Below are 12,574 nucleotides of genomic sequence, written 5' to 3'. Positions count from 1 at the left end.
GGCCATGGCTCACGGGCCCAGCCGCTCTGCGGCACGTGGGATCCTCCCAGACCGGGGCGCGAACCCGGTTCCCCTGCATCGGCAGGCGGACGCGCAACCACTGCGCCACCAGGGAAGCCCCCGATTAATTTTTTTAAAAATCAAATTCAGGGAAATTATTTCTTCAAACACTTTTTTCTTTTTTTTTTTTTTTTTTTGTGGTACGCGGGCCTCGCACTGTTGTGGCCTCTCCCGTTGCGGAGCACAGGCTCCGGACGCGCAGGCTCAGCGGCCATGGCTCACGGGCCCAGCCGCTCCGCAGCATGTGGGATCTTCCCAGATCGGGGCACGAACCCGTGTCCCCTGCATCTGCAGGCGGACTCGTAACCACTGCGCCACCAGGGAAGCCCCTTTTAAGTTTTTTTGGGTCCAGCCTCTTTTTTTTTTTTTTTAAATATTTATTTATTTATTTAGTTGGTTGCGCCGGGTCTTAGTTGCGGCAGGTAGGCTCCTTAGGGAGTTGTGGCATGTGGGCTCCTTAGTTGTGGCACACGAACTCTTAGTTGCAGTATGCATGTGGGATCTAGTTCCCTGACCAGGGCTTGAACCTGGGTGCCCTGCATTGGGAACGCGGAGCCTTAACCACTGTGCCATCAGGGAAGTCCCTAGCCTCTTTTTTTTTTAAGTTTTTATTTTTTAATTTTTTGGCCGTGCTGCACAGTTTGTGGGATCTTAGTTCCCCCAACCAGGGATTGAGGTCCAACCTCTCATTACCCCAAAACTGGTATCACCATCTCAGGCTGCTGTGATATTAAACAATGGCCACTGATTGTTTTAAACTAGGGATGTTTCAACATATCCCTAGGGATATGGCTGTAGCACAGGGAGAGTTCTGAGTCCGGTCAAATAAAGACAAACTCTGAGAATAGAGCTTTTCAGAGAGCTACCAAATAGAGACACTTCTCTGGGAATGGAGCTATTATGGAGATTCAAACCTGTTCCCCCTCCTGTGGCTACTAAGCACTGTTTTTCACAATTCCTTTAGTTGTGAGGCTTTTATTTTTCAAGGTTTCTGTGAACCTGTGAAGAGGAGAATGGGACTAAGGCAAGTTAAAACTGCACAAAGTTCACTGTTCTCACTAGGACACAGCTGTTTTTCTGGAATAAATGCTCCTCGGGTTGTAGCTAGGCTTTGGTTAATTTTCAGAGTTCTGAAAAAGCTTATTTTGACCATTTTATCCAGAGTTCTTCTTGTTTTTATGAAGGAGTGAATTTTCAGAGGTCCTCACTCCACCATTCTGGAAGTGTTTCTCTTCTGCTTGATCTACAGGAGAAACCCTAGGTCTGGTAGCCAAAATTCTGATTTGAGTTGTCACAGTGGAGAACCATATATGGCCTGTCACTAGTTCGCAGACCCAAGTCAATCATAGACCCAGAGCCGCTTAACTGAGGGTGATGCCAGGTCTCCTTGAGGAAGGACCTTGTACCATTGCTGCAATTACTCATCATAAGTCCTTCCCTAAGCCTTCCCCAAAGGGACCTGTGGCCCTTTTACTAGGGTGTGCACTGGGTAAAAGGAAATATCCAGACCCTTCATGGGTTATTAGACATTGGCTCTAATGGACACATTCCTAGGGACCCAAAATGCCACTGTGATCCACCAACCAAAGTAGATGCTTACAGCAGCCAGGTGATAGATGGAATCTTAACTCCAGGCCAATTCAGTGGGCCTAGGTGGCCCACAGACCCATTCTGTGGTTATTTCTTCAATGCCTGAATTTATCATTAAAATAGACATACTTGGTAATTGGCACAGTCAGTAATGAGAGACTCAAAGATACTGGAAGAAATCTTACAACACATCAAAAATATAAGGGAAAAGAAATCATACCATTAAATGTAAATTTGAAGGACAGATCCAGAAGACCTAACACACAAATAATAGGAGTCCCCAAAGGAGAGAAAAGTAACAGGTGGAGAGGGAAATTTGAGTCTGAAGATTAAGACTGACATGAATGAAGATAAACATCTAGACATATCCTGATGAAATTCCTGAATTCCAGAGGGAGAAAACAACAACAACAATTTGCAAGCTTCCAGATAGAAAGACTAGGTTACTTATAAAGGAGCAAGAATCAGACTAGTTTAAGACCACCCATCTGCAATCCTATGAGCTAGGAGACAGTAGAATACAGACGGCTAAGAGAAAAGGAATGTAACCCAAGAATCAAAACGAGTCATCGTGTCACTTCTCAACCAGGGCAAAACAAAGACATCTGTTAGCATACAAGATTCAGTGCATGGATTATGTGCAGGCCTATATGAGGGAAGTGCTCAAGAAATTCTCTCAATAGTGATTGAGCGCTCATGATAATGCAAGATGAAGAGATGGGGTAGCAGAGGTGAGCAACAAATCTTGCGATATATATAGTTTGGTTTAAATGGTAGGAGATAGACTAGGAATTTGTGCTTTAGGTATTAAGTAAGGATTCTTTTTCAGAAGTCATGAACTTTAATGGAAAACCTAATAATAGATTAGAACAAAAAAATCCTGTAAACTATCTTAGTAAAACTCCAGGAGTAGGGAGAGTGGGGAAGTTAACAGCATTCTAAAGGTATCATCTTTCAGGAGATTGTGTGGGAATGGGCAAGTAAAACATTTTGGTGAAGGAATAGGATTATTACCATGTACTGATACAACAATTTAAGAATAATTGTGATTGCTAGGAAAGAAAAGATAAACACTGGCAGCTTAATAAAGGGGGAGGGTGGATGGCAATAAATAGAAACTTGACCAAGTCAACAAAAGTTAAAAAAAAAAAAGCAAACAGGAAAACATTAATGAAAAATAAATAGTAAATGTAAAATAAGGTAGAAAGAAAAAAGTATATTGTTTATTACAATAAATATGAACAGACTGATTAACCTATTATAAGGCAGAAACTATGAGACTAAATGACTTTAAAATCTAGCTATAAGCAATTTATAGGAAACACATAAAGTGACAAAAATGTTTCAGATAAATGGACAAAAAATTTTCAGGCAAATGCAACCAAAAAAACAAGATTGAGGGAAGAGTTCTTGCCAAGATTCCGGCAATGTCTATTTCTGGTTTTGATGGTGGTTATGAGGGTATTTTGTTCTATAATATCATGTTAAGCTATTTCTCTATGAATGTCTATGCATGATATTTCATAACTGTGACAGGGAGAATAATGGCCTTTGTCTAATGTCCTAAAATGTCCACATCCTAATCCCCAGAACCTCTGAATCTGTTACTTTACATGGCACAAGGGACTCTGCAGATGTGATTAAACTGAAGTCCTTGAGACAGGGACATTATCCAGGATTATCCAGGTGGCCAGTGCAATCACACGAGTCCTTAAAATTGGAAAACCTTTTCTGGTTATGGTCAGAGGGAGATGTAACTGTGGAAGAATGGTCAGAGAGATGCAACACTGCTGCTCTGAAGAAGGGGGAAGGAGACCACGAGCCAAGGACTATGGAGTCCCTCCGGAAGCAGGAAAAGGCGAGGAAACGGATCCTCCTCTAGAGCCTTGGAAGGAACACAGCGCTCCCTACCCCTTGATTTTAGCCCAGTGAGACCCATATTGGACTTCTGACCTCCAACACTGTAAGATAATAAAGCTATGTTATTTTAAGCCACCAAATGTGTGGTAATTTGCTACAACAATAGAATACTGATGCAACAACAAAAAAGCTTTAAGATGTATGCCTTCCTGTTGTGACCTCTACTTCATCTTCCTTTTCTTTTCAGCTTCACTCTTTTTAAAATTTTATCTTATATATATTTTTGGCCGCATTGCGTGCCTTGCATGGATCTTAGTTCCTGGACCAGAGATTGAACCCAGGCCCTCGGCACTGAAAGTGCAGAGTCCTAACTACTGGACTGCCAGGGAATTCCCCCAGCTTCACTCTTAAGCTAAACTTCCTCCTTGCCCACAGCTTTGTGAGTCAGCAGTCATGGGGAGAGAACGAATGGAAAGAACACTGAGCTTCAAGACAAGGAACCAAAGTTGTAGTTCTAGCTTTGCACTAACTTGCTGTGTGACTCTGAGCCAATTGCTTTCCCTCTCTGAGCCTATAATGTTATTATTATTATTTTTTAAATTTTTTTATTTTTTTGCGGTACGCGGGCCTCTCACTGTTGTGGCCTCTCCCGTTGCGGAGCACAGGCTCCGGACGCACAGGCTCAGCGGCCATGGCTCACGGGCCTAGCCGCTCTGCAGCATGTGGGGTCTTCCCGGACCGGGGCACGAACCCGTGTCACCTGCATCGGCAGGCGGACTCTCAACCACTGCGCCACCAGGGAAGCCCTAATGTTAATTATTTTAATTAATAAAAATTATATATTGAACAAAATATTTAGCTAGATGTTGTTCAGGGGTATAATACTTCCCCAGTCACAAAGTCTACTTATCCAAACGCTTAAATATGTGAATTTACTTCTTTCTGTTCAACTTATAGGCAACTCTGGGGATTTCAGATCCAGTTCATACAAATTTCAAATCATTCCTTGTTATGACCTTGGGACCTGGAGCTGTAAATATTAAAAGGCAACAAATATTCCATAGAAGAATATCCCTCTCAGAGGGCATGCTACCTATCCCAAAATAACCCACAGAAAGAATGAATCCTAAAACATTTCAAGAAAATAAGGAAGGGTATATAGAATATCCATTAATAGAGGAAGTAGTTTAAAAATATTTAAAATGCCACTCTATGCCTATTCAATAACTTTCAGTAAAGAAAAAAGTGTGTAGGATTTTTCATAGGTTTATATATCCCATGTAGCTGCTGAGCATTTATGGTGGAGCCTCACAGACACTTGGGACATTGGTCATGCCCTTTGAGACCCACGGAAGTCATGGGGTCCCTGGAACGTCCTTGTTCCTTAGAAGTGGCACATTCACTCCCAGCACAGTGACCCCACCAGACTCCTGATATGGGCTCTCATGGCCCCTGCTGTTTCAGTTCATTTTTTCTAGGTCTGGCTTTCAAACTTCCCAAGAGGTTAGATGTGATCAGCTGGGTAGGCATGATCCAGTTGGGCAGTATTTCCAGGCCCAAACACCTCCCAGGCCACCAGGCCAGCCTACAGGAGTCCACTGGCGTTCTGGGCATGACCTTTGCTGTGGACGCTGCCTGGTGAATTACAGGATGACCACCATCCCTCGGCCCTGCTAACTGCATGCCTGTAGCAGCCTCAGCAATTATGACAATCAAATCTGCCCTGTACTTTTCAGAATGCTCAGGCCCCACTGAGAATCACTGCTATGGAAAATTGGGTTCAGATGCCAATTCCTGGGCCCACTGGGTATTTGAGAGGAGGAAAGTGGGGTGTCATGACATTTGCTCAGATGGGACTGCAGATGCAGCTGCCATGTGAATTAGGGGGACACCTCTCTAGTACAAGGTCTTGAATTCCTTAACTGGAATTTCTCCCACCATGGGGGTTTTGAGGTGTGTAATCATTTACACTGGAGAAAGAGTACTGTACATGTAGGGGCATAATGGGGGGGGAACTTATTTTTATTTTATTATGAAAAAGAAAATACAGGGAATTCCCTGGTGGTCCAGTGGTTAGGACTCCGAGCTTTCACTGTCGAGGGCCTAGGTTTGATCCCTGGTCAGGGAACTAAGATCCCACAAGCCACATGGCATGGCCAAGAAAGAAAGAAAGAAAGTACAGAAATACAGATAAGAAAAAAAACGAGTAACACTATATTCCTACCCCCCAGAGATTCCTATTGCTAACACCTTGAATTGGTCTTTTCTGTCTTTCCTAAGAGCTCAGCATGGGGCTCAGCATAGAAAAGAACTTCCATGGCTGTTGAGGAATGAACCGAAATGATTCCTCACCTATAAATTGGGAGGTATGATGAAGTGATCTCTAAAAAAACTCCCCTCTAAAAATCTAGAAGTGTAGAGTAGGGCGGTGGATAAAAACTTGACCTCTAGTGTGTCTCATGTAAACATACACATTACATATACCCACCTATCTAGCACTTAACCTATGGCCTGGCATGTCAATGGGAGCCACTGTTACCATCATGTCCTTGCTCCCCACAAGGTTCAAGGATCCCCATCTCCTTTCCCCCAATCTCCAAGCCCCTCAGCCCACCTGATGCTCTGAAAGCCGTGGCAGAAAATGTCTCCTTAGAGCAGACTGTGAGACTCCTTTCTTTACAGGAACACTCTCTTTACAGTGATCTTTGAGTTTAATTTTGAAATTGAAAAAAAAAAGGAAAATAAAAAACCAAACCTGCTTTCGTACTTCCCTGGTGGCGCAGTGGTTAAAAATCCACCTGCCAGTGCAGGGGTCATGGGTTCGAGCCCTGGTCTGGGAAGATCCCACATGCTGCGGAGCAACTAAGCCCCTGCGCCACAACTACTGAGCGCGCGTGCCACAACTACTGAAGCCCGCGCGCCTAGAGCCCGTGCTCTGCAACAAGAGAAGCCACCACAGTGAGAAGCCCGTGCACTGCAACCAAGAGTAGCCCCCACTCGCCGCAACTAGAGAAAGCCCGTGCAAAGCAACGAAGATCCAACGCAGCCAAAAATAAATAAATAAAAATTTTAAAAAAGAAAAAGCCTGCTTTCATTAGAAAGTTGGGAAGAATAAGGAACACTAAAATTTTGCTGTAGATGATGGAGGAAATAGTCTGACTTCAGAGTCTGTGCTCTGTGTTCGAGATCACACGCTCTCCAATCAGACTACGTGGACTCACATCTGCCTCTACTATTTACTGACTGGGGGACCTTGGACAAGTGACTTAACTTCTCCGTGCCTCAGTTTTCCCATCTGTAAAATGGACACAATAATAATACTTAGGGCTTCCCTGGTGGCACAGTGGTTGAGTCCGCCTGCCAATGCAGGGGACACAGGTTCGTGCCCCGGTCCGGGAAGATCCTACATGCCGCAGAGCGGCTGGGCCCGTGAGCCATGGCCACTGAGCCTGCGCGTCCGGAGCCTGTGCTCCGCAACAGGAGGGGCCACAACATTGAGAGGCCCGTGTACCGCAAAAAATAAATAAATAAATAAATAAAAATACTTATCTCACAGAGTTGTTGAAATGATTTTTGTGAGATTATGCATGTAGTTTCTTAGAGTATTACCTGGCTCAGGGTTAGCTATTTGGCTCTATATGGCCCCAAATTATTCTTAGATCTAAACTGCTTGGAGTGAGGGTTGAGATACTCACTCAAGTTGAATAACAATGGACCCTAATTGCCTTTGAAGGAGGATAGGTGTGATTAACTTCAAGTTTGGGTCCAAGCTGAATTGCACAGCTATGTGAGGGGAGGACCAAGTATGTTTGTCTTCTGAATGGTACATTTTTAAAGTTAAGATTTAAAAATTAAGCTCCCTCCTTTCTTTGCCCTCGAGGAAAAGAAAATTTAAATGGAAATGGGCTCTGAGTTTAATGTGCTATTAAAGCCAACAGTGAAAGAATATGAAGTGTATTAAGAAGGGTAGGAGGGTGGGAGGCAGAGGGTGTTGGTGGAGGTGATGACAAGGGATGGAAAAGTCCCCAGGCCTGGAAGGGGAGAGAGGGAGTCCTGGCACATGCCCCAAGGCTGTGCTCCATGAAACTAGCCAGTCCTAGGAGTAGGTGGCTGCCTGATATTCCAGGAATCATGGGATCCTACGTACAAGGAGTCTCAGGCAGCCCTAGATTCTGGTGCCTTGCATGTGGTATGGGGCAGAAGCCATGGACTTTAAAGGACCACTGTCCCTTGGACAGCGATGCCAACAGCAGCCAAGATGAACAAGGGATTAGACCCTCCCTGGCACCAACACACACACACATACACACACCCCTAGTTATCCAGGCAACACTTCTTGGATTCTGGTGTGCCCTTGAGAGAGGAAGAAAGCCCCAACAGTGCCTGAGATGGAATCTCTGCTTAGAGTCACAAATTACATTGTTTTTTTAAAAAAATATTTGATTATTTGTTTGAAGGGATACCCAAAACAACCAGCCTGGTCCCCACATGTTTTGGTCTAGTGGCTAGAGTCCTCTCTCAAGCCTGCTACTCCATTCCTCACCCCCAGTTTTACTTTCAAACTTGGTTAATAGGTAGTCTTTGGAATTAAAGAGACCTTAGGTTAAGTCTAGGTTCTGTCACTAGCTGTGTGACCTTGGACAAGTTACCATAGTTAACTTTTCTATACCTGTTTCTTTTTCTTTTTTTTTTCAAATTTATTTGGTTGCACTGGGTCTTAGTTGCGGCAGGTGGCCTCTTTAGTTGCAGCTTGCAGGGTCCTTAGTTGTGACTTGAGGGATCCTTAGTCGTGGCACATGGGCTCCTTAGTTGCAGCAGGTGGACTCCTTAGTCGCGGCTCGCAGGATCCTTAGTTGCGGCTCGCTGGCTCCTTAGTTGCAGTATGCAGACTCCTTAGTTGTGGCATGCGAACTCTTAGTTGCAGCATGCATATGGACTCTAGTTCCCTGACCATGGATTGAACCCAGGGCCCTTGCATTGGGAGTGCAGAGTCTTAACCACTGCACCACCAGCAAAGTCCCTATACCTGTTTCTTCATCAGTAAAATGATGCACTTCCTCTTAGGAATTGTTAGGAGATTGAATTGGAATAATAGGGTGGTTTTCCAACTACGTCCTGGAAAGCCTCAAATCAAACAACCTAGTGTTTTCCAAACTTCATTCATATCCCATGTTCCCAGCCTTCAGACACTTGTACACCATCTCTACTATTTGCTTAATCTTGTCCTTTAAAAATATCAACTTTTAAAATGGAAAAACATTTATTCAAGAAGGAAACTTTATATCACTACCATAAACAGGAAGTACCTATCACTTACTCTAGAATGGTTAAAAAATAAATACAACAAAATCAAAACGATGGTATTCAATTCTCACTTGCAATGGTTATAGGCCAAAGCTCTGAGCTCAAGGCCTGGACTTTGTTTTAAAAAAGAGATTATCTCAGTCATAAAAGGCCACTTATGGCTGTATATGAAATGTCCAGAATAGGCAAGTCTACAGAGACAGAAAGTAGATTAGTGATAGTCTAGGGCTGGAGGAGAATGGGGATGACTGCTAATGGGTATGGTTTGAGGGTGATGAAAATGTTCTAAAGTTGACTGTGGTGATAGCTGCACAACTCTTTGAATATACTTAAAGAACCACTAGATTGTACACTTTAAATGGGTGAATTGTATGGTATATGAATGATCTCTCAATAAAAGTTGTTAGTAAAAAGAGAAAACTGTTAAACCTTATTTTTTTTCTCCTTGAGGTAAATGAAAGGATGCAAAGATACCTGAACCAGGACCACTATTATTTAACTTAACCAGGTTGGTGAGCAACCCCCGCTCCCCATCATCTCCCTGTGGTAAGCTTTTGCCCCCTTATGAAAGGATTCAGTCATAAGCACTCAATGTTAGCTAATATTGCCCCAAACAGATCTGCCAGTCTAGTCTCACAAACCCGGTTTATAACCCTCGCTACTCACCCACTGTCCTGCATCATGACTGTGGAGAAAATCGCCCTGAACCTCACTTTTCTTACTTGTAAAATGTGGACATCTCCCGAGGTATGTATGCACCGCTCCTGACACAAAGTAAGCTCTCAATAGTGGCTCTCATCATAAATGTCCTTAAACTCTTGGAGCAGCAGCGCTAGGATCAAGGGATGTAGCTTTGAACTATGCCTCTGCCCGGACTAGATACACTGGCGGGAAAGCTCGTCTTTGCCATTCCAAAGTCACATTCTCTTGCTGGGCTTCGGTTTCCTGGACTGTATAATGGGGAGACAGTGGATTCCCAGAGGCAAATAAATAAAAGAAACCGACTGTGATCGGCTAGTCCCGGGATCCTCACGCCGGCATTACAGCCGGGGAGACAAAGGCCCAGAGGATCTCAGATGCTGCCCACGGTCAAAAATGCTGGTCAGGAACTTGGGGGAAGGGGACACGTCCGAAGGTCCCGGCCTAGGTGACCCTGCTCTGCTGCTGTAGAGCAGACACAAGCTCGGCGGCACAGTCCCCCGCGCGCGTCCCGCAGCCCTGGGAAAAATCTTGTCCGGAGCGCCCGCACCGGAAGTCCGCCTCGGCCTCTCTAGGACCCCAGCTGGGCGCTCGGTGCCCTTAACGCTTGATTCGCTGCGGGGCGCCCTCCCCGCGCTCGGCCGTTTCCGAGGCGCACTGCCCTCCTTTGTTGCCAGGAAGCTTCACCAAAGGCAGGGAGGGGAGCCGGGTCTGTGGGTCCAATTTTACAGACAAGGTGACTGAAGTCACACGGCAGCTGAACCAGAGCCCTGGCGCCCCATTTAGGGCTGTTTTCATTGATCCCAACCGACTCTCTCTGGCTCCATCACAATATCTTAAAATAGATACAGTAAAACCTCAACTGGAGTTATAATCGATTACAACAGGCTTTTACTTTCGTTTCTTTAGCACTGCATTTCCTGAATTTCCCAGAGTGCCTATAGTCCTACCGGTGATTTTAAAATTTAAAGATTGGGGCTTCCCTGGTGGCGCAGTGGTTGAGAGTCCGCCTGCCGATGCAGGGGCCACGGGTTCGTGCCCCGGGCCGAGAAGATCCCACATGCCGCGGAGAGGCTGGGCCCGTGAGCCATGGCTGCTGAGCCTGCACGTCCGGAGCCTGTGCTCCGCAACGGGAGAGGCCCGCGTACCGCAAAAAAATAAAAAAATTAAAAATAAAAAAAATTAAAGATTGGAAATATTATTTGCTACACAAAAATTTGGTTTACATACAGCTTCTCCGTGCGTGATCTGCACTTGGTTCACTCTGCTCCTGACACGGGTCAAAGATAGATGAGGAAAAGATTAAAAATATATATATATATATATATATATATATATATAGTAAGTCCCCTATATACAAACCAGTTCCATTCCGAGAGCAAGTTCGTAAGTCCAATTTGTTCGTATGTCCAAAAAAGTTAGCCTAGGTATCCCAACTAACACAATCGGCTATACAGTACTGTACTGTAATAGGTTAATAATACTTTTCACACAAATAATACATAACAAACAAAAAATAAAACAATTTTACAGTACAGTACTTTGCAAAGTACAGCAGTGCACTACAACAGCTGGCATACAGGGGCTGGTATCAAGTGAACAGGCAAGACGAGTTACTGACTGGAGGAGGGAGAGGAGGTGGAAGATGGTAGAGCTGAAGGATCATCAGCAATAGGAGACGGAGGGCAAGCTGCAATTTCACTCACGCCTGACATTGATGGCACAGGTTCTGGTTCCTTGCTGGATTCAATTATATCAACCCTCTTGAAAAAAGATCCAGTGATGTCTGGGTACTAACTCTTTTTTCCTTGTTGTAGGTGACATGGTAGCACTGGATTGCATGCTGAACGGCTGCTGCAACCTTCGTGTACTGTTCTACGTTCAGGTCCTGTGCCTCAAAAACTAACAGTGCCTCCTCAAATAAAGAAAATCTCCTTGCCATTTCCTGCATCGTGAATCTCTTCGGTTCTTCAGTTATTTCTTCTTCCTCTTGTCTCTCTTCATCCTTCCTCTGGGCCTCCAATTCCATCAGGTCTTCATTAGTACAGAACGTGCCTTCATCAATAATTTCTTAAAGTGTTTCAGCAAACTCCCGGGCAGCTACCGTATCTGCACTCGCTGCCTCACCACTTACTTGTATGTTTTGAAGGTTGGCTCTAGCCTGGAACCGATGAAACCAGCCATGGCTGGCATTAAAAGATGCACCCTCTGATTCTTCGCTGTGTTTCTTCTTTGAGTCTTCATAAAGGGTTTTAGCTTTCTCTTGAATCAGCATTAAGCTGAGCGGGACTTGACGCTGATGCTGATTCTGCACCCACACTCTGAGAAGTTTCTCCATCTCCTCCATCACTTTTCCACGCTTCTTCGATACTATTGTTGACATCTTCGGCACAGCAGACTTCACATGTTCCATGATCTTGTCCTTGTTCTTTAGAATCGTGCTGATGGTTGAACGATTCATGTTATAAGAACGAGTGACATCTACCATCTTTTCACCTCGCTCCACTCTCTCAATTATTTTCACTTTTGTTTCCATCACTATCGCTTGGCGCTTCTTAGCAGTACCAGCTACACCACCACTGCTTTTACACTTGCTTCCAGACATCCTGGGCTTGAAATAAAGATACTGTACTACTGTACCCTATACAATACTGTACAGTAAAGTACACAAAAGCACAACCACTTGTAGAGGATGCACGCAGGTGACAATGTACGCCAGACACATGAACTAACTTACGTGATTGGACGTGCGAACGCAATTCGCATCTTTGAAAGTTCACAACTTGAAGGTTCGTATGTAGGGGACTTACTGTATATGGAAAAGATAATACTGGCTTCATGTTTCAGATGAGGCAACTAAGGTCTAGACAGGGAAATGACTTGCCCAAGGTCACACAGTTAGTACAAATCAATTGAATCTGGAATACCTCCATTCCTATTCTGCATCCTGACCCTTCACTACACCACAGTTGCATCACAGAGCTGACTGGAGGAACAAAGGAGGGGACAGGAAGAAAAGCCATTGCCAACAGACGAATATAAGGGAATGGAAGGTAAGTTA

General features: G+C 44.5%; 2 protein-coding genes across 2 annotated transcripts in view; one reads left to right on the top strand and one right to left on the bottom strand.

Annotated features, from left to right (window-relative positions):
• The window catches only part of LOC102979674 (uncharacterized), a 37,291-nt gene extending 33,225 nt beyond the window's left edge, over positions 1 to 4,066 (top strand). The window contains exon 6 of the mRNA XM_055082186.1: positions 3,396 to 4,066. Within this exon, the coding sequence (XP_054938161.1) occupies positions 3,396 to 3,582 (187 nt within the window). The 3' untranslated portion in view covers positions 3,583 to 4,066. The remainder of the gene's footprint in view (positions 1 to 3,395) is intronic.
• The window catches only part of ZNF629 (zinc finger protein 629), a 61,789-nt gene extending 51,590 nt beyond the window's left edge, over positions 1 to 10,199 (bottom strand). The window contains exon 1 of the mRNA XM_055082194.1: positions 9,481 to 10,199. The gene's annotated coding sequence lies outside the window, so the exon portion shown is untranslated. The remainder of the gene's footprint in view (positions 1 to 9,480) is intronic.
• Positions 10,200 to 12,574: the final 2,375 nt, after the last annotated feature.

Source organism: Physeter macrocephalus, unplaced genomic scaffold, assembly GCF_002837175.3.
Source record: "Physeter macrocephalus isolate SW-GA unplaced genomic scaffold, ASM283717v5 random_37, whole genome shotgun sequence".
Lineage (NCBI taxonomy): Eukaryota > Metazoa > Chordata > Mammalia > Artiodactyla > Physeteridae > Physeter > Physeter macrocephalus.
The sequence above is the reverse complement of the archived record's forward strand: the minus strand, read 5'-3'. Positions and strand labels throughout refer to the sequence as shown.